This window comes from Amblyraja radiata, chromosome 15 (assembly GCF_010909765.2).
Source record: "Amblyraja radiata isolate CabotCenter1 chromosome 15, sAmbRad1.1.pri, whole genome shotgun sequence".
NCBI lineage: Eukaryota > Metazoa > Chordata > Chondrichthyes > Rajiformes > Rajidae > Amblyraja > Amblyraja radiata.
The window spans coordinates 10,908,979-10,931,940 of NC_045970.1; the positions used below are offsets into that span (position 1 = coordinate 10,908,979).

Here is a 22,962-nt window from a genome sequence, read left to right on the forward strand (position 1 = left end):
TCGTTGCACCCCCCCCCCCTGTCTGAAGAAGGTTTTCGGCCCAAAACATTGCCCATTTCCTTCGCTCCATGGATGCTGCTGCACCCGCTGAGTTTCTCCAGCACTTTTGTCTACCTTCGATTTTCCAGCATCTGCAGTTCCTTCTTAAACACCATTCAGATAATAATCTGCCTTCCTGTTCTTGCCACCAAAGTGGATAACCTCACATTTATCCACATTATACTACCTCTGCCATGTATCTGCCCACTCACCCAACCTATCCAAGTCACCCAACCTATCCAAGTCACCCTGCAGCCCAATAGCATCCTCGTCACAGCTCACACTGCCACCCAGCTTTGTGTCATCTGCAAATTTAGAGATGGTACATTTAATTGCCTCGTTTAAATCGTTACACCAGCACTCTTTCTGTAAACCATCATCTCCAGTTCCTTGCTTTCTCCATTCATTTTAGGTTTGGCTTGACTCCATTTCCCCGGTTAGAGATTTTATTTTTTTGCTGACTGAAAACATTTGTTATTTATCTGCTTTGCACCTACTGTAAACTATGTTAATTTCCAGCTCACACTTTCCCACTGACCATCCATTTTCAATTTGTTGTGCGTCCAATATTTATCCCTATTCATCCCCACCACACTCAGAATTTTTCTTCAATCAAAATGAGATCGATATTTCATATATTAATATGGGTTACAAAGGAATAAATCATTGATAATAAGCTCTTTGCAGTTCTTACCTGTGATGCACAATATAGGTGATAATAGATGCAAAGAGGCAAAGCAAAAGGACTGCAGTGCACGCATATACCACAGGGTGCAGGAACTCCCCCGGGTATTGATCAAACGAAAGCACCGTCTTCAAATCCTGGAACACAATCCAATAATAATCATTAATCCTGGCGGGACAATGAATTTACTGAATTAAACTTCACATGAAACAGAAGAAGCCGAAATATGACTAAACCATTTTGCCCCTCATGTCAGCTTCCCATTTAATCAGATTGTGGCTGATATTTAACTTATGTTTCATCTTCCTGCAATGCATTATCTCTTTTAGTTTTCTTAGTTTAGTTTAGTTTAGAGACACTGCACGGAAACAGGCCCTCCGGCCCACCGAGTCTGCGCTGACCAGCGATCCCCACACACTAACACTATCCTACACACACTGGGGACAATTTACAATTTTACCAAGCCAATTAGTCTACAAACCTGTACATCTTTGGAACGTAGGAGGAAGCCAGAGCACCCGGAGAAAACTGATGCAGGTCACGGGGAGAATGTACAAATCCATACAGATAGTCAGGATCGAACACGGGTCTCTGGCGCTGCAGGGCAGCAACTTTTCCGCTGCGCTACCATACTGCCTTCCCTTGATTCCCTTAATATCCCAAATTCCTTCAATTCTGCCTGGAATTGCACCCGCTGAGTTTCCCCAGCAATTTTGTGTACCCTGGAATATACTCAAAGTGAGTTTCAACAGGCCTTTTGCGTATTGCATTCCAAAGATTGACTGACTTCTGAGTGAAATGTTCTTCTTTGCTTTGTCCTGAATGTCTGACGCCTTATTCTAAGACTGCGAGCCCATGTTCCTGATCATGCTTGCATCTATCCAATACATTCTAATTAGATCACCACTTATTTTTCAGAAATTCAGAGAGTACAAGATCAATCTGCTTAATCTATCTTCATAGGACAAACCTCATCCCACAAATTAATCTGGTGAACCTTCACTGCACTCCCTCTACCACAACTATGTTTTTCTTTCGGTAAGGACAGTTGACACAATATTTCAGGTTCAGTCTCATTGATCCTGCATGCAGGCAAGTGGGACTAACCCAGGAAGACACCTTGATAGCTTGGAATGTTGGGCCGAATGGCCTATAATATATACAGGTATACATCGAGTGCTGTATAACTCGATGCCTCTATGACATCTAAAATGTCTATCATAGAAAAATCACACTCGTCCAAAAATCCTTTGAAAATCACACTTCATAAAATGTAATTTAAATTTATAACATTATGAGTTTTAAAAAATTCACCTTGGTGCAGATGATCCAATACAAGCTGTAACTATTCAAAATGGATTGGTTCCAACTAATTCATAAGCATATAATTCATAGGCATAAACCTTTACAAATCTTTGATTTGCATTTTGAAAAAGAGAAAAAATAAGATTGATAGACAGAACAATTAAACATAAAGTGAGACTGGTGTTGCTGGGACATGTTGGCCGGTGTGGGTAAGTTGGGCCGAAGGGCCTGTTTCCACACTGTATCACTCTATGACTCGATAAAAACATTAATGATTTGGACACAAATCCTTGGGTAAATGGTTTAGTGATGTTATTTTAGTCCCATTTTGTTTGGAATATAAAGCCTAATGTTTTGCATTTGATAGTGAGAAAAAGTCTGCATTCAACAGAATTATTAAAGTGCTAATGAGATCTGAGTTTTGACAAGTGTGATATCTGGGAATGCAGCTTTATTGACATTAATGAATCATTAGCACCCAATCATAACACAGATGCAATACTTATCATTTAATGCTTCTCAAGCATTTAATCACATTACCAGCATAAACATCAAAAGAGTTGAAGCTTTAATGATCAATCCTTCGGAAATGGATACAGGGATTGCTGTCTTCACCTCAAGAGGTATCACACTCATGTAAACAGCTGGAGTCTTTAAAGCTAACTGCACCTCTTAAAATGTGAGTTGCATGTTTTTAGTTTTAGAGATACAGCGCGGAAACAGGCCCTTCGGCCCACCGGGTCTGCACCGACCAGCGATCCCCGCACATTAACACTATCCTACACCCACTAGGGACAATTTTTTTTAAACATTTACCAAGCCAATTAACCTACAAACCTGTACGTCTTTGGAGTGTGGGAGGAAACCAAAGATCTCAGAGAAAACCCACGCAAGTCACGGGGAGAACGTACAAATTCCGTACAGACAGGCACCCGTAGTCGGGATTGAACCCGGGTCTCCGGTGCTGCATTCACTGTAAGGCAGCAACTTTTTGGGACGACAGATGGCACAATGGGCTAAGTGTTCGGCTGGCAACCGGAAGGTAGCCGGTTCGAATCCCGCTTGGAGTGCATACTGTCGTTGTGTCCTTGGGCAAGACACTTCACCCACCTTTGCCTGTGTGTGAATGTGTGTGAATGTGTGTGAGTGATTGGTGGTGGTCGGAGGGGCCGTAGGCGCAGATTGGCAGCCACGCTTCCATCAGTCTGCCCCAGGGCAGCTGTGGCTACAGAAGTAGCTTACCACCACCGAGTGTGACTGAGGAGTGAATGAATAATGCGATGTAAAGCGCCTTGAGTATTAGAAAGGCGCTATATAAATCCCATCCATTAATATTATTATTATAACTCTACCGCTGCGCCACCGTGACCACCCGTTGGTGACAGAGCGTGCTGACAGGTATTACAGAGTTCGTTCAGGTCTGAGAGATATTGATAACAGGCATGGCCTAGGAGGGAGTAGGCTCGATGGTTTTCTCGTGCTGCTCTTGAGCCCATGGGACAGAAGGGGGACAGACAAAATAAAGCCACCCCATTCACTCCTGAAACATCCACCAAAAGAATTGGGCGGAGAATTCCTACAGGAATGAGTAGGTTAACCTATGATGAGCATTTGTCATCACTGAGCCTGTATTCGCTGGTGTTTAGAAGAATGAGGGGGGACCTCATTGAAACGTACAGAATAGTGCAAGGCTTGGATAGAGTGGATGTGGAGAGGATGTTTCCACTAGTGGGAGAGTCTAGGACTAGAGGTCATAGCCTCAGAATTAAAGGATGATCTTTTAGGAAGGAGATGAGGAGAAATTTCTTTAGTCAGAGGGTGGTGAATCTGTGGAATTCTTTGGCACAGAAGGCTGTAGAGGCCAAGTCAGTGGATATTTTTAAGGTAGAGATAGATAGATTCTTGATTAGTACAGGCATCAGAGGTTATGGGGAGAAGGCAGGAGAATGGGTTAGGAGGGAGAGATAGATCAGCCATGATAGAATGGCAGAGTGGACTTGATGGGCCGAATGGCGTAAATCTACTACTACTCCTTATGAGACAGCTGCTGTGATCAATGAGAGCAATGAAACTCTGAGAAACACAAAGTACTGGCCCAAGAAATGTAAACACCTCACATGAATGGTTCAAGGTTAATGAAATCAATTTTACATGCCACATCCTACCTACTGCTTGGCTAGCCACAGTCACCTGTTTGCAATTGCTATTAATTGGTGTTTCTGCCCAGCATTTGTATGCTACACCATGTCTTCACACCAGTTAGCAACGCTACTATAATGACATTAATAACCTTCAGTTTACAAAAGCTGCCAGCTATTTAATTATGACAGGATGGAAAGCCAAATTATTGCACAACATTCAATGGCATCTATGTCCCTCTCTTGCCGGACAGAATGTGGATAATCCAAGTTTGATTAGGCACGCTTGGAAATTAAGTCCAGAATTGATGCTGCATTCTGGACGCAACAAAGTGGATGGCAATGAACATGATGGTAAACCTAATGGTTTGTTACTCTCTGAGAGGGCAGTGTGTGCCACAAGACTTTTACCAAACAGCCACTGAGGAAGAAGAGGGTTTTGTGGTGGAGTAGAAGGAAAAACGAGATAACCCAGATGATCTACTTCTTCATGCACTGACCTTCACCAACTCATTTGACTGAAGTAGAGTCATAGAGTCATAGTGATACAGTGTGAAAACAGGCCCTTCAGCCCAACTTGCCTACACCGGCCAACATGTCCCAGTTACACTAGTCCCACCTGCCTGCGTTTGGTCCATGTCCCTCCAAACTTGTCCTATCCATGTATCTGTCTAACTGCTTTTAAACGTTGGCATAATCCCAGCCTCAACTACCTCCTCTGGTTGCTTGTTCCATTCACCCACTACCCTTTGTGTGAAAAGGTTACCCCTCAGATTCCTATTAAATCTTCTCCCCTTCACTGTGAACCTATGTTCTCTGGTCCTCCATTGCCCTACCCTGGGGAAGAGACTCGGTGCATCTACCTGATCTATTCCTTTCATGATCTTATACACCTCTATAAGATCACCCCTCATCCTCCTGCGCTCCAAGGAATAGAGACCCAGCCTACTCAACCTCTCCCTATAGCTCAGACCCTCTAGTCATGGCAACATCCTCGTAAATCTTCTCTGAACCCTTTCAAGCTTGCCAATATCTTTCCTATAACATGGTGCCCAGAACTGAACACAATACTCTAAATGCGGTCTCACCAATGTCTTTTGCAACTGCAACATGACCTTCCAACTTCTATACTCAATGCTCTGAATGATATACTATATATTTACTATATTTGGAATTTCGATGAGGCCCTGGTTATGTTTTTTGGCAGCTGAATGAAAAATTGGAATTGTGTGAATTCACAGAGCCATCAGATGAAACGGTGAAAGACTGGCTCAAAATAATTTGGCAGCAATGGATACCACATCTGTCAGTATATTTTGCCGCTAGACTCCCCGTGGAGTCCAAAATCACAACACAACCGTACAGAGAGTTCTCCAGCAGTTACTCAAAGGCACCAGTTCTCAAATCCTTGAATAGATTAGTCCTGACACAGGATCCACTTTCCTATGGATTTTAGTGCTGTTAATCGGGCTGCGGGAAAATGTAGAAGAAATTTTCTTCTTTTAAAATTGTTTAGTTTAGTTTCGAGATACAGCGCGGAAACAGGACCTTCGGCCCACTGAGCCTGCGCCGACCAGTGATCCCTGCACATGTACACTATCCTACACACACTAGGAACAATTTACATTTATACCAAGCCAATTAACCTACAAACCGTACGTCTTTGGAGTGTGAGAGGAAACTGAAGACCTCGGAGAAAACCCACGCGGTCACGGGGAGAACGTACAAACACTGTACAGACAGCACCTGTTGTCAGGATCGAACCCGGGTCTGCAGTGCTGTAAGCACTGAAATGGGCCTGTCCCACTTAGGCGATTTTTCAGCAGACTGCTGGCAACTGTCAAGTTAGACTATCAGAGTGGAACACACACACAAACACATCGCAAAGGTGGGGGTCAGGGCCATCGGGGGGAGCGCTGTCTGAAATTTACACGGTGCAAAGCCAAGGTGATACAGAAACACACCGCGATGAACAGGAAGGTTGGCGCTGTAATTAAGACGGTTAGCAGAGTGTACGGTAAGTCCTTTAAAATAGGGGGGGGGGAGAATGGGGGAGAAGTGGGGAGAAGGAGTGGAGACAACATTTAAGAAGTCAGACAACTTTTAATAAGCCAGAGATACACAGCTGTGAAGTTTGGCGGACATTAAACATTACCGTTCGGTTATCCTTGGTTCTGAAAACACTTGCTAACTTTTTTTCCCCAATGAGCCAATGAAAATGACCGGTCAGCAAAGGTGATTAACTAAAACGACCTACGACTACCTCGACTACCCATAACTACATGGCGACCCCACTACAACTGCACCTATGCCTACAGGATTATCGATTATCTCCAGGCGACCAATTTTTGGTTGCAGAAAATGTTTCAACATGTTGAAAATTTTGCGGCGACCATACTGAGATTTACACTCTCCCTCCTCCTCCTCGCAGCTAGTCAAGCTTGTAAGTCCTGTACTTGCTCCTAGAGGTGCTGTATTCCAATGATATTTCCTATAATGGGCCCACATTAGAATCAGTCATAGAAAGATACAGAAGATAGACACAAATAGCTGGAGTAACTCAGCGGGACAGGCAACATCTCTGGAGAGAAGGAATGGGTGACGTTTCGGGTCGAGACCCTTCTTCAGTGATTAGGGATAAGGGGAATGAGAAATACAGCATGGAAATTGACCCTTTAGCCCATGCCAACCAATAAGCACAAATTTAAATGAATCCTACATTCATCCCATGTTTTACTCTCCCTTCGTACTCACCGACTCCCTCCTGATTCTACTACTCACTAGTGAGAATTCACAGTGGGCAATTAAGCCAGCAACCTACATGTTTTTGGAGTATGGGAGGAAATCGGAGCACCCAGAAAAAACCTATGCAATCACAGAGAGAACAATAGACAATAGACAATAGGTGTAGGAGTAGGCCATTCGGCCCTTCGAGCCAGCCATTCATTCAATGTGATCTTGGCGATCATCCCCAACATGCAAAGCATTGCAGATACAGCTCCTGAGGTCAGGATTGAACCCGGTTTTCTGGAACTGTGAGGCAATGTTTTGACCAGGTGTGCCACTGTGCTGCCTACGGGATCTGTAGAAGTTTGGATTCTGTTGAGGTTTGGGGTCAAGACCAAGTCCTTCAGCAGCTGGCACACATTGAGAACTGTAGTAAGCAAAACAATATTGCAACAATGGGCATAGAAATCAACCAGAAACTTATGTGGAAATGGCATTGATTCCGTGAAATAACACTGGTCTGGGTTCTCTCTACAGCTGAATGCACATCCGGCTATGAGGAGTGAAGTGAGAGTACTTGCTGAAGTGCTGTACTCGTTTAGCAGTACCACAACACATCAGCATTGGCTACTGACTAATATGATTAGCAGAATGATCACAATTCCAAGCAACATGAACCTGCAAATGGTAAATGCCCATAGTCCACAAGGCAGTATCTGCAGAAAACAGCTTAATGTTACATGAGAAAAATCCCGATTGTGCTGACAAGTTTGTCCATGTGTTGATTATTACTGTGCCTTGCAAGCGGATCCCTTGTTAAAAGGATAACACCAAACATTAAAAGGATCTGACAAAGATGATTGCCAGCACATTGCCAGCACAATGTCAGCCATGTTGTCGGAAGAGTCTAGCTATAAAAACAAAATGTCTTGATGATTCAAAGATGGAATGATATCCATGCTCAGCATTAGATAGTTATTGATTGTGATCAGGTACCTTCTTAATCTTCTTCAGGGATTGTCTTTCCCTGTGAGAGCTGGATTAAATTTATAAAATGGTTACAGTATTTGTTGAAGAAAGCAACCTGTTTGTTCTTGAGCTAAGTTATATCTTTTCCTTATAATTGAGTGATTATACGGTGTCTTTAACTTGATGCCAGGGCTGGCACGGTGGCGCAGCTGTAAAGTTGCTGCCTTACAGCATCAGAGACCCGGGTTAAATCCTGACTACGGGTGCTGTCTGTACGGAGTTTGTACATTCTCCCTGTTTTCCCCGGTGCTCCAGTTTCCTCCCACACTCCAAAGACGTGCAGGTTTGTAGGTTAATTGGCTTTGTTAAAAGTTGTAAATAGTCATATCTTCCCATCTGCACACCTATCCACTTCCTGTAGAGACCACACCCTACACAATTCCTTAGTTCACTCATTCTTTCCCTTCCAAATCACTCCCTACCAAGGTACGTTCTCCTGCTAACAGCGGAAATGTAATACCTGTCCACACACCTCCTCAATCACATCCATCCAGACGCCCCCATAGACCTTCCTGGGGAGAAAGAGGTTCAGGTGTATGGGAGGAAATTGGAGCACCCAGAAAAAACCTATGCAATCACAGAGAGAACAATAGACAATAGGTGCAGGAGTTGGCCATTCGGCCCTTCGAGCCAGCCATTCATTCAATGTGATCTTGGCGATCATCCCCAACATGCAAAGCATTGCAGATACAGCTCCTGAGGTCAGGATTGAACCCGGTTTTCTGGAACTGCAACAGATCCTTTAAAACCGAGATGAGAAGAACTTTTTTCACACAGAGAGTGGTGAATCTCTGGAACTCCCTGCCACGGAGGGTAGTCGAGGCCAGTTCATTGGCTATATTTAAGAGGGAGTTAGATGTGGCCCTTGTGGCTAAGGGGATCAGAGGGTATGGAGAGAAGGCAGGTACGGGATACTGAGTTGAATGATCAGCCATGATCATATTGAATGGCGGTGCAGGCTCGAAGGGCCGAATGGCCTACTCCTGCACCTAATTTCTATGTTTCTAGGTGTACCTCTTCCAACCTCACTGCTGCATTTGGGGCTCCCCATATGGCCACTTTTACATCAGAGAGACCAACAGTAGACTCGGGGACTGTTTCACTGAAAATTTATGCTCTGTCCACTAGGGCCTACTGGATAGCCATTTTAACTCCCCTTCCCATTCCGATCGTTCTGTCCTGAGATTCCACCATTGCCAGAGTGAGGCCACATGCAAACTGTAGGAATAGCACCTTATATTCCACTTGGATAGCTTACAAATCAAAGGTATGAACATCGAACTCCAATTTTAGGTAACAAAGCCCCTCTCTTTCCCCAGGTGCGCACCCATTTCTCCCACTATCCTCTTCCACAATACCCCTTCATCTATCTTCACATTTCACTTTTCTTCTGTCTTTATCTTACACCTTTTAGTTTCCTGTTTTTTTTAAATTTTTTTATCCACCCATCTGCTAATCAAAACATGGCTCAGTTGTAGCCATCTATCACTTGCTAGTCTTTGCCCCCACCTCTTTTCAGCTTTCTGTCCCCTACTGCATTCAATCTGAAGAAGGATCCCGACCTAAAAAGTCACCTATCCATGTCCTCCAGAGATGCTGCAGCCTGACCTGCTGAGTTAATCCAGTACCTCGTGTTTTGCTTGTTATGTTACGATACTGGCTGAATCTTCTTGCCTGAGTAGTATCAGCAAGCGCTGACAAATGGTAACCATCGCCTGCGTGATGAATATTTTTTCTCCTCTTATGGGATCATAGGACCCCTGAGAGAACCTTTTTATTTGACAACAGAACAATATGGGCGGCGCGACTCTTGTCAGCAGCGGCCTCTGCAGTCCGTCTGTCTTTTTATTGTTTTCTGTCCTGTTCTATGTAGTTTTTATTGGTTTTTTTTGTCGGGGTATGTGTGTGGGGGGTGGGGGGAACTTTAAGGTCTTTCCCCTGCATGGGAGACCCGACCTTTTCTTTGTTGGGTGTCCGTTGTCGTTGGGGCTGCAACGTGGAGCGGCCTCCAACAGGAATGACCTGGGGCTCCAGTCGCGGAGCTGCGGATCTACTCACCATCACGGAGCTGGCCGAGTCCGGAGCGGGTGGAGCTGTGGTAGAACGCTGCTGTGACCCGACACCCAGAGATTCGGAAGCTCCTACCGCAGGTCTGTGGACAGTAATACCGGGAGCCCGCGGGTCCCTGGAGGGAGCCCGCTTTTCGGGGCTTCCGCAACGGCGACTTCTCCCGCCCGAGTTGCCGGGTTGAAGATTACCTGGAGCGGGGCCTGCATCACCGCCCCGCGCGGCTTGGAATGGCCGCGTGACTTTGTGAGCGCCCGCTGGGGCTCCAACACCAAGAGCCCGCCGGGGCTCCAACACCAAGACCCGGTGCGGGGCCTTGCATCACCCGGCGTGGCTTTAATGGTTGCGGGACATTTAACATCGCCCGCCGGGGGCTTTGACTCTGTCTTTGACTCTGACATGGGGGGGAGAGGGTAGTGCAGGGGAGAGATATGTTTAAGTTTTGCCTTCCATCACAGTGAGGAGGACTCACTGTGATGGATGTTTATGTGAATTGTGTTGGTGTGTGTCTTGGTTCTTTTCTTGTATGGCTGCAGAAACCAAATTTCGTTTGAACCTCATGTGAGGTTCAAATGACAAATAAAAGGTATTGTATTGTATTGTATTGTATAAATGTTAATTGGACTCTCCTCTGCTGCATTCTGCCTCCATTAGTGAACTGAGCATGCATGAAGTTATTCTCATGTGTTGTGGGAAGTCACCAAGGTTGCAATGGATATTGCTTTGAAAAAAAAAATGCAGCCATCCCGGTTTGCATCCCAGTTCATCATGGATGACGAGGAGTCATGTCATTAATGGTTACAGGGCCTTGTATGCATGAGACGAGATGCAGTTCTGCTCAATATTCACCAAGCATCCTTAAAAACTGTCCTTAAGACAGCAAACCTAGCAGAAATACAGTGATGACTACCAAAGGATGAGGGCCCTCATGAAGGTAAAGTGTTTGAACTGTAGGCATTGACAGACTTATCATCTTCAAGATTGCGTTATTACACAGCGGTTGTAAATCATGGCCCACTACATTTGTTTGTCCTGCCCTTCTCCTTAAGCCTTGAATAGAGATCCTCTTACATCTCAAGATTCGGTGTCAGTTTGAGTGGAGTGCTGGAAGTATTCTCAAAGGACCTTAGATTCCAAGCTCTTGGATGTTGAAGAAATGTATATTTAGTTGGGATCAGAGAAGGATGCTGTGAACCAACCTAATTCTCTCAGTCTTAGTGTTAAAAGTTGTACTAGCACTCAAATGGCTCAGGACTTGGGTGTATTGAGCACACTTCACTAAATAACCTACACAAGCCAAAACCGTACAAAATAATCTGGAAAGCTAAATAGAAACAATACAAAAAGATGGAGAATGTAACAATGAATAGTCTGCAAGCTACCACCTATACAGGGCAAACAGGAGGTAGTTTCAGTTGCCTCCTTGTTTTATACAAGAACATTTGGTGGTGAGACACAGGCAATTATTCCCCAGGTTACTCCCTGCCTATCTGGATCTTCCTCACCTCGACTGCCCAGTCTCCAACCCCACTCTCCTATCTATTGCATGCACACACTGGCAGAGGGGTGAGCTTAGCTCTTAAAATCTACCACTTGGAAATAATAATAAAAATACTGTACATTCTAGAGATCCAAAACAAAAGTTGCCAGAAACATTTCATAGGTTCAGCCACATCTGTGGGAAGATAAACAGAGTCCACTTGAGGTACATTTGTGAAAGTTGATTTCTCATTTTCTATCTGTTAACCATCTGTAATATTCCTGCCTGCAACATTGCAGCCTGTCCCACTGAGTTACTCCAGCATTTTGTGTCTAATCTTCGGTGTAACTTTAGCTTAGCTTGTTCGTTTTCTCTCTGGGAGTTGGAGGCATGCCCTGGCTTACTTGCCGGGCAGGTCTTCCTGCATCTTCACTACATTTAGCAACTCTCACATTATTGCAGAGTCACACAGCATGGAAACAGGCCCTTCAGCCCAAATTACTCATGCTGACCTAAATGCCCCATTTGCACTAGTCCCACCTACCCACATGTGGCCCATATCCCTCTAAACCTTTCCTAGCCATTTCATTGCACAAATGCCTTTTAAATGTTGTAATCGTGCTTAGCTCAACTACCTCCTCGAACAACTCATTCCATATGCCCACCAGACTCTGTGAAAAGGTTACTACCCAAGTTCCTGTTAATTATTTCCCCTCTCACATTAAACCTACATCCTCTGATTCTTGATTCCTCTACTCTGGATAAAAGACTGTGCATCTACCCTATCTATTTCCCTCATGATCTTATACACCTTTATAAGATCACCCCTGATCCACCTGCACTCCATGGAATAAATTCCTAGCCTGCCCAACCTCTCCCTATTTCTCAGGCCCTCAAGTTCTGGCAACATCCTCGCAAACCTTCTCTGCACTCTTTCCATCTTTCCTACAGCATAAACCCAGTCATTACAGCCCAGGTGTAAGGATAAACTCAGCAACTGTATACCAGGTCTAAGGATAAAACCCAAGGTAGACAGAAATGCTGGAGAAACTCAGCAAGTGAGGTAACATCTATGGAGCGAAGGAATAGGTGACGTTTCGGGTTGAGACTCTTCTTCAGACTGAAATGAGGGGGCTGTTGGGGGGGGGGGGGGGCGGAGACAGTGGATAAAACCCAGTCACTACAAACCAGGTGAAAGGGTAAACCCATTCACCATAAAGTCCTGGCAACTTCCTTCTAAATCTTCTCTGGACTTTTTCCAGCCTTCCTATAACAGAGTGACCAAAACTGAACACAATACTAGATTTTACTTCGGAGTCACGTGAGAGACTACGTGAAGACCCCGCCAGCACGCATGCGCGACATAGCATTCACGCAGTGCAACAGTGACGGGCGGGAGCACGAGCTCTCCTGCAACAAGTTTAAAACGGGACCTCCAGGTAAGTAAAAACTTACTCTGAGGTCGTATTTGGAATCCTTGTTCTGCTTTATCATTACAGAAAACATGAACAAGGGAAGACAAGCAAAAAAGGTCGTACCCCGTCCGACTGCGATGGCCCAGTAAGGTCCCAGCAGTGGGGGGCGACCGGCGGCACCTGGACCGCACTCGCTGCGGTCCTCAGTCACCGACGAAATTTCTGTACAGCCGAGCCCAGCGCCGCTAGCACCACAGCTCGAACAACCGCAGCGGGCTGGAGGCAAGGCTAAACAGAGGTCGGTCTGGCTGGTTTACTCTGATGAGTCCGGTCCGGAAGGCTCACCGCCCGAGAGCGGCAGAGGTAACCGTTTGGGCCGCATGGAGCGGCTCATGGAGCAAATGCTCCAGCGGGACTTGCTCCGGGAGATGGGGCAAGCCCGCCAAGGGAGTACAAGCACACCCGCCACAGTGCATTACCAAGCACTGGCCATCGCATCTCCCTCAGCAGAGGGGAGCGTTGGCGACCAGGGCTGGGCTGGTCAAGAACAGGGGTCATTGGCTGAAGAACATGGCAGTATGCTGCGGGTGCAGAAACAGGAAGAGCTGCTGGGAGTGGTAAACCTCTACGCCGTAACACCGTGAGAGGGACAGCCGTTACAGCCCAAACTGGCGGCTAGCATTGACTACCTGTCCTTTAATCCACTCCAAGCACAGGTAGTCAATGAGGCGATGGATCTACACACGCCTCCATAAAACTGTATATCGCTCAATGTACCAGCTGTCAATAGTAGTATCTGGGGGTACATTGGGCTGGGTATCCGAACCCAAGAACTAAAACTACAAAAAATACTAAAGCTCCTGACGTCAGCTATAACCTCATACGCTCGTTCCGTGGACGGTGTCGATATGACAAATAACCAACAAGACACCCTGGCTCTGCTGTGCAACACACAGTATGAAATCAATAACCTCCGGAAAGAAGCCATAAGACCTGCCCTCAACCCCAAATTTGCAGGACTGTGCAAAACGCCGACCTCACAACCACAAATCCTGCTATTTGGCAAAGATCTACCAAAACAGGTAAAAGATCTGGACGGGGAGTCCAAAGCACTTGGACTCATGAGGGCAGGCCCCGGAACGAGCAAGACCACGCAACCCAGGCGGCAGCACCCCTATGCATCCTCCAGTAGGCGTCTACAACATGGTACTGGTGAAAGCATGGGGCCCGCATATCATCCCCGGAAGTCTTTTTTAGGACAGGGCCCAGAGCGGACCCCATGGAAGATGCGCCACCCCCACACAGCACCACCTCGACAGATAAAGAGCCGGAAGCCCAAAAAAATCATATTCTACAAGTAACAATGGAGGTAGGTGGGTCTGGTTTTTATGTTCCTTCCAGAACATAAAAGGTGCAGGGCCTTTACTAACAGAGGGGAGGTTACACCTGTTTTTGGAAGCATGGAGGACTATCACTCTTGACAATTATATACTACAAAGTATTCAAGGATACAAAATTGAATTTATTCAAGAAAGCATGCCACCAGTTCAGCATGCACCCCACAGGGAATTTACCCTCTCACAAAAAGAAAAATGCCAGGGACAAGCAGAACTGGTGAGACTACATACAAAGGGGATCATAGAAAAATCAAAACATGACCCTTTGGAATTCGTATCAAATATCTTTACTAAGACCAAAAAAGATGGTGGATGTCGCATCTTCATTGACTTAACGACATTGAATACTTTTGTCAAGTTTTCAATTTTTCAACATTTCAAAATGGAAACATTTGTTACTGCCAAACAATTGATTTCCAAAGGATACTTTATGGCATGCATCGACTTAAAAGATGCATACTATTCAGTACCCATTCATAAGGATCATCGTTGATACCTAAAGTTTAACTGGATGAGGCAACAATGGCAGTACAAATCGTTGCCTAATGGTCTAACATCAGCCCCTGTTTACCAAAATATTAAAACCAGCCCTGGCAATACTAAGAAAACAAAAACATATTGTCATGGCATATCTTGATGATATTTTGATAATAGGTAAAACCCTGGAATTAGCTAATTCAGCAGTATTAGCTACTAAACATTTATTTGAGACTTCGGGGTTTGTCATACATCCAGATAAATCAAAGTTGACGCCATCCACAACAATGGACTACCTGGGATTCACAATTAACTCAGTCCACATGTCTGTAACGTTGCCAAAAGAAAAAGCAGCAGAATTGGCACAAGCCTGCAACAAATTAATGATTACCAATCAACCAACCATTCGACAAGTGGCAAGAGTAATTGGGAAATTGGTAGCAGCATTTCCAGCTACCCAGCTTGGACCTTTGCATTACCAAAACTTACAAAGAGCAAAGGTGCAAGCGTTAAAACAACATGCAGGTCATTTTGACCGAACCATGAAATTACCAACTAAAGCAATATCAGAATTACAATGGTGGAAAGAGAACATTTGGCATAGTTCAAGTCCCTTCATTATCAATAATCCAAATTTTACGATACAAACGGATGCTAGTGCTCAAGGCTGGGGAGCAACTAATACTATATCTAGTATGGGTGGTAGGTGGACTACTCAAGAATCATCACTACTACAAACACTGGGTATAAACTATTTGGAAATGTTGGGTGCGTTTTATGGGTTAAAAGCTTACTGTTCAACTATGCACCATTTGCATGTCTGCTTACAAATTGACAATACCACAGTGGTGGCCTATATTAATCACATGGGTGGGATAAAATTGATATCATGTGATAATCTGGTCAACACAATCTGGCAATGGTGTGTCGACAGACATATTTGGCTATCAGCAACTTACCTACCAGATAAGCTAAATACAGTGGCAGACACCAGGTCACGCAAATTCAATGATAACACCGAATGGATGTTAAACCCCAAAGCATTTGCTGAAATTACAAAGCAATATGGAACACCAGATATCGATCTCTTTGCATCCCGACTGAATTACCAGGTATCAACATATGTCGCTTGGAAACCAGACCCTGAGGCAGCGGCGATAGACGCATTCTCGCTGAACTGGGGAAAATGATTTTTCTATGCCTTTCCCCCCTTCTGCCTCATCAGTCGGGTACTACGCAAAATACAGATGGACTCTGCTTCAGGTATTTTGGTAGTACCCGATTGGCCTACACAGCCATGGTTCCCAGTGGTCCTTGACATGGTCAGTGAACCACCCATGACCATCCCCAGCAGACCAGATCTATTGATCCACCCTGTCACAGGCGAGAGTCACCCATGCCATGACAGAATAAATCTGTTGGGTTGCAGATTTAAAAAAGACCATTATTGGACCTGGGATTGACAAATAGGACCGTGGACATGATGACAGCATCTCACCGACTTTCCACCAAGAAACAATATCTCTCCAGCATCAGAAAATGGGAAGCATACTGTTCAAGAAAAGGGACAACATACAGAACAGCAACCATAACTAACATACTGGTGTTCCTGTCCAGCCTTCACCACGATGAAGATCTGAGCAATAGTACAATCAATTGTGCTAGGAGTGCACTGTCAGTCTATCTGGGGCAGGCACCAGGACAACAGTCCATGGGGTCTCATCCGCTGGTGGCCAAATTAATGAAAGGCATCTTCAATACCAACCCCCCTAGACCTAGGTACACCCAGATCTGGGATGTCAGTGTCGTCCTGACATACCTAAGGGGATGGTAACCAGCCAGATCCCTCACTCTGGAACAGCTTACCCTGAAAACGGCTATGCTGATGGCTTTAGTCTCAGCCCAAAGTGTCCAGTCCCTACACCTACTCAGACTGGTCAACATGGTCATAACATCTGACCAAGTTACTTTTACTATCCGGGAGCTGGTAAAACAGAGCAGACCAGGAACTTCAGGACTAATTATGGAATACCGGGCGTACCCACCTGACCCACCTTTATGTGTCATGACACATCTACTATAATACCTCAACACAACCAAAGATCCCCAAGGGAGAGAAAAGGCACTATGGATCAGCTACAAAAAGCCACATGGTCAGGTGTCGGTACAAACCATCTCTAGATGGCTCAGACAGGTATTGGGAGCTGCTGGGGTGGATACTGACATTTACACATCTCACTCCACCAGGGCAGCATCTACATCGGCGGCTAAGAATATGGACGTGCCATTGGACCACATCCTGGCAACAGTGGGGTGGCCCACGGAAAGAACTTTCAAAACGTTCTACAATAAGCCGTTTGTAAAACCTGTATCATTTGCAGAGAGGATTTTAGACTCTGCAAATATATAATTTAAGCCCGGGGGAGCGTTATTTTCTTTGTTATTGTTTAAAATAAATATCGTTATTGTTTTATAAAACAGATTCATGTTTAATTACGATAACATACTTCCTCCCTTGGATGACTTTGGCAGTGAGTGAAGAATGGACTGTTACACGGTTTGAAATCACAGAGCTTTAAAATCTTCACGTAGTCACTCAAGTAAAATAGTAAGATTAAACGAGAACTTACCAGTTTGAAGTTTGATCTTTATTTTATGAGGAGTTACGATGAGGGATTACGTGCCCTCCGCTCCCACCTTCAATTATAAAGGTCAACTGGTATCTTAGTTCTCCTTATCTTTACTATGTTTATTTCAATTACTGTGTTTTTTCTGTGATTCCACATCGCTGCTTTGAAGAATGTCGCGCAAGCGTGCTGGCGGGGTCTTCACGTAATCCCTCATCGTAACTCCTCATAAAATGAAGAACAAACTTCAAACTGGTAAGTTCTCGTTTAAACTTACTATTTGTGACCACCACACTGGTGGGCTCACTTTCCCCCCATTCTCCCACTACCCCAGCTATCCGTCTCCTCATCTCCCATCCTCAATCCCGTATTTCCTTTTATCTGCCCTCTTTCCACCCCCGTCCACATTTCACTCCACCACTTTTTTCCATATTTGTCACCTTATTGTCTTCTTTTTATCTTTAGCCTTTGTCACCATTTCCACCCATCCGGTAATCACCCCATCCTCACCTGTGGCCACATACACAAGCGGCACACATACCCCAGTTTGCATTGATGGCGCCAAAGTAGAGATGGTTGAATACTTCGAATTCCCATGAGTCAATATCACCAACAACTTCTCCTGGACCACTCATATCAAAGCAATGACCATGACAGCACACCAATGCATCTACTTCCTTAGATGGCTTAGGAGGTTCGGCATGTCTCCTACAACTCTCACCAACTTGTGCCATAGCAAGCATTTCATCGGGATGCATCACAGCTTGGTTTGGGATCAGCTCCATCCAAGACCGTAAGAAATGTCAGCGAATTGTGGACGCAGCCCAGACCGTCACACAAACCAACCTCTCTTCTATTAAACTCCATTTATACCTCACGCTGCCTCTGCAAGGCCAGGAGCATAATCAAGGATGCCGCACCCTGACCACTCCCTCTCCTCCCCGCTCCCATCAGGCAAAATGTTTAGAAGTGTGAAACGCACAGCTCCACAGATTCAGGGACATTTTCTTCACAGCTGTTATCAGGCATCTGCATCATCCTACCACAACCAGAGCAGTGCTGAAATACCATCTACCTCTTAGGTGACCCTTGGACTCCTTCATCGGACTTTGCTGGCTTTACCTTGCACTAAACGTTAGTCCCTTATCATGGTGGACACAAAATGCAGGAGTAACTCAGCGGGTGAGGCAGCATCTCTGGAGAGAAAGAATGGGAAACGTTTCGGGTCGAGATCCTTCTTCAGATCCTTATCATGTATCAATACACTATAAATGGTTCGATTGTGATCATATATTGTCTTTCTGCTGACTGGATAGCACACAACACTGTACCTCGGTACACGTGACAATAAACTAAACTGAACTGAACCCATCACCTGGCCAGAAACATCACCTATCCACAGAGATGCTGCCTGACCTGCGGAGTTAGTTGCCAGACCTTTCCTTACTTACACTTCTTTTCCAGCTCACCTACTCCCCCATTCAATCAGTCTGAAGAAGGATCCCAAACTGAAACGTTGTCTGTCCACTCCCTCCCCAGGTGCTGCCTAACCTCTGGAGTTTATCCAGCACTGTTTATTTGCTCAAGATTCCAGCATCTGCAGTTTTTTGTCCCTTTAAATCTGCCTCCCCTCCTCTGAATTCAGTCTCATGCACAGATGTTTCTAACCTTGGATCGAGCATGGAAAGATTTAAAGCATTAACTGCTCTGATGCTATGTGGCTCTTTGTGACTTTTTTTACCACAGTCATTGCTGTATCAAGGCCTCAATGGGGGAACAGGCGGAGGATGATGGCTGACCTTAGTGGAGCGTCACAACGGCTGGGAAGGCGGATGAAGGCTGCAGCAGAAAAGGGTCTCCGGTCGTCTTGGACTCCATGCCACTGGATCCTGACCCAGATCTGTCAAGGACCGTGTGGTGGCTGTCTGTGCACCAGTCTCCCCACGTTAAACAAAGTCACGCACAGGCGTCCTCCATATTGGGAATAGCACCCTGGAGACACCATGGTCAGCCATGAACCATGGTCAGCTAAGAAGAGTGATTGCTGTAACACTGCTACAGGCAGCTTGCTGTGGATGTCCAGTGACTATCACCCCCCAAAGTAGCCCATAGTCATCTTGGGACCACGGCAAGGATCACAAGGCCAGCGCCACATTGTAGCAATGGAGAAAGGCAAATCCAGTCCACAGCTTTAAATCTGTCTCTTTTCTTTCCTGCTTTGCTGTGATAACAGGATTACTGCTATCTGTGCTAAGTAAAATGCAGATGGAATTTTCACATTCTTCACTGATAGAAAATATCGCGTTTGATTTAATTTTGTGTGGGCCAAAATTATTAATTAAAGTTACATTTCACGGAAACGATTTAAAGAACTTATTGCTTGTGTTACCTGAATTTGGATTATCCATTGATAGCCTTTGAAAATGAAATATCAAATTGGAAATCCCATAGCACTGTTCAATTTAAATTTTAGTGACTGCTGCTTTCAAATACTAGTTACCACCCACCAGAATTCCTGGCACAGGGTCGTGTAAATAACTGGGGTGATCATGTCCTTGCCCATTGTCATACAAGCAATGTTGGCAATTCATATTGGTATTGAAATCTTCCAGGGCAGGGGAACGCCTCTGATGTGGAGAGGCTACTGTTTTAAATTAACTGGCTGAGGGCACATTAGCAATTGGATCACTGGTAATAACTTGGATGAGGACCAGGAATAATCATTATTTGGCACTCGCAGCTTGCCACCCCTAAACTCTGCAGTCGTGTGAATTGAGCTTATAATGACATCTGTTACACAGAGAAAATTGAACATTTTGTGACTGGATTATTCAGTACAGAGCTGACATTCGCATTACTTTGTAATCAGACCCATTGTATATTGCATGGAGCAGCCAATCTTGATATTATAATCAATGCACTTAGCATGAATAGTCTATCACATCTATTCAAGTCACATCAGGCTACATACAGTCAAATACATTTTTTTTAGACAATGTGCCATCTTAGTAAGAATGAACCAGTACCAGCAGTTATTGGCAATCCTGAAAAATCTTTCTTTGAACTTGAGATACAATTTCCGTATTCTTAAAAATAAAATCATGCTCTTTCAAGCAATAAAATGCTGCCAATGCCATGTATATGATGAAAGAACCATACTTCAGATGCTGGATGAGTGATATAACCAAAGGTTGTTGAGGGAACAAAGATAGGAATTGCAGAAGTGCTGGTCATAATCTTCTCATTACCATTAGATTTGTAGTTATGCCTGAAGACTGCAAATGATAGGCAAGGGTTACTCAACACAAGCCAGTGTAAATGTGAACCCAGTCACTACAGACTGGGTGTAAGGGTTAGCCCTGTAATTAGAGATCAGGTGTAAGGGTGAACCTAGTCAGTACACATCTTGGAAACAGGCCCTTCAGCCCACCTTGCCCATGCCAACCAAGAGGCCTCACCTACACTAGTCCCACGTGCCCGCATTTGGCCCATATTCCTCCAAACCTTTTCTATCTATATAACTGTCCAAAAGCATTTTAAATGTTATTGTACCGACACTTCTGGCTGGTCATTCCATATATCCACCTGTGTGTAAAAAGTTGCCAGTCAGGTTCCTATTATCTCTTTCCCCTCACCTTAAAACTATACTCTAGTTCGTGATTATATGAAACTGTGTACTCTGGCTAAAGGACTCTGTGTAACTACTCTATCTATTGCCTCATGATCTAATACACCGCGGATCACTCCTCATCCTCCTGCACTCCAAGGGATAAAGTCCTAGCCTGCCCAACCTCTCCCTATCGCTCAGGCCCTTAGGTCCTGGTCAACATCCTTGTAAACCTTCTCTGCACTCTTTCCATCTTTCCTACAGCATAAACCCAATCATTACAGACCGGGTGTAAGGATAGACTCAGTAACTGCATACCAGGTGGAAGGATAAACCCAGTCACTACAAACCAGGCAAATGGGTGAAACCAGTCACCACAAACCAGGTTTAAGGACAAAACCCAGCAACTAGAACAGGACCAGAAGAGACCACAGAAGTCGGTGAACAGCCTGGTCCATCATGGGTAAAGCTATCCTCTCTCTGAAGACATCTCAACGAGGTGTTGCCTCAAGGAGGTGACATCTATCATCAATGATCCCACCATCCGGGCCATGCCCTCTTCTCGCTGCTACCATTAGGCAGAAGGTACAGAAGCCTGAGGTTGCACACCACCAGGTTCTGAAACAGCTATCTTCCCACAACTCTTAGATTCTTGAACCAAACCACACAACCTACCTTTATCCTATCTCAACAACGGAACATCATGGATGGCCTTTTGTACTGCCACATCTAGATTTTTTTGTGCACTCATGTTTCTTTTCATTGACTTGCTGAATTTTATGTGTAACTAGACCAAGTGGGACCCATGGGTCCCCTGTCACACGGGAGGCCTGGTCCCCCAACGCAATATTGCACCACTCACCCATAGCCCCCACAGGAAGCCTGGTTCCCCAACGCAACCCGTTCCCCAGGGCAAGATTATCTCTCTCTTAAATATCATTTAAATATCAATAACGTGAAATATAACATCAAATTGGAAGGAAACTTGACAGGAACGACCACGGGACAAAGGTGCGTAAGGTGATGCAAAAACATATAAGATTGTTAAGGGTTTGGACATGCTAGAGGCAGGAAACATGTTCCCGATGTTGGGGGAGTCCAGAACCAGGGGCCACAGTTTAAGAATAAGGAGTAAGCCATTTAGAACGGAGACGAGGAAACACTTTTTCTCACAGAGAGTGGTGAATCTGTGGAATTCTCTGCCTCAGAGAGTGGTGGAGGCAGGTTCTCTGGATGCTTTCAAGAGAGAACTAGATAGGGCTCTTAAAAATAGCGGAGTCAGGGGATATGGGGAGAAGGCAGGAACGGGGTACTGATTGGGGATGATCAGCCATGATCACATTGAATGGCGGTGCTGGCTCGAAGGGCCGAATGGCCTACTCCTGCACCTATTGTTTATTGTCTATTGTCAAAAAATGTATGCGCCACAGTGTTCCATTCTGGTGAAGGTCTTCCCTTTATTCCCAAATCTTGAGTTTTTGTTTAAAAATGTTAAATTTCTTATAAAATATAACATCAAATGTGAAGAAACCTGATAAGTACGACCACAGGAAAAAGCTGAGTAAGATTCTGCAAAACATTTTGTGCTATTGTGTACCACTTTGGCGTAGTTCCTTGATCTCAGACAGGCAGACAAACAAGACGAGTCTTTTAATAGTATGCTAGACCAAGGAGGACCCGTTGGGTCCCGTCCCCTCAACGAGCAGTTGCAGGGGGGTGGGGTGGCGGCCTGCGGCATCACACACACACACACATACACACACTAACCACCCCCCCCCCCACACACAAACACTAACCACCCCCACACATACACTCACACACTAACCCCCCCCCCCCTTGATATTATATGAATATTATTCATTCGCTCCTTTTACCCCATCCCCCATCCTATCCACTCATGCATAGCACCCAACTGAGCAGGCACAGCTAGAGAGGGTGAGGGAGGGGGGTAAAGATAGAGGGCAGAGAG

The 22,962-nt window shown here is 45.0% G+C and overlaps 1 protein-coding gene across 2 annotated transcripts in view; it reads right to left on the reverse strand.

Annotated features, from left to right (window-relative positions):
• Positions 1 to 22,962, reverse strand: part of adgra1 (adhesion G protein-coupled receptor A1) — a 659,066-nt gene that overhangs the window by 60,443 nt on the left and 575,661 nt on the right. For both annotated transcript variants that reach the window (XM_033033639.1, XM_033033638.1), the window contains one exon: positions 734 to 861. In XM_033033639.1, coding sequence (XP_032889530.1) covers positions 734 to 861 — 128 coding nt within the window. The remainder of the gene's footprint in view (positions 1 to 733; positions 862 to 22,962) is intronic.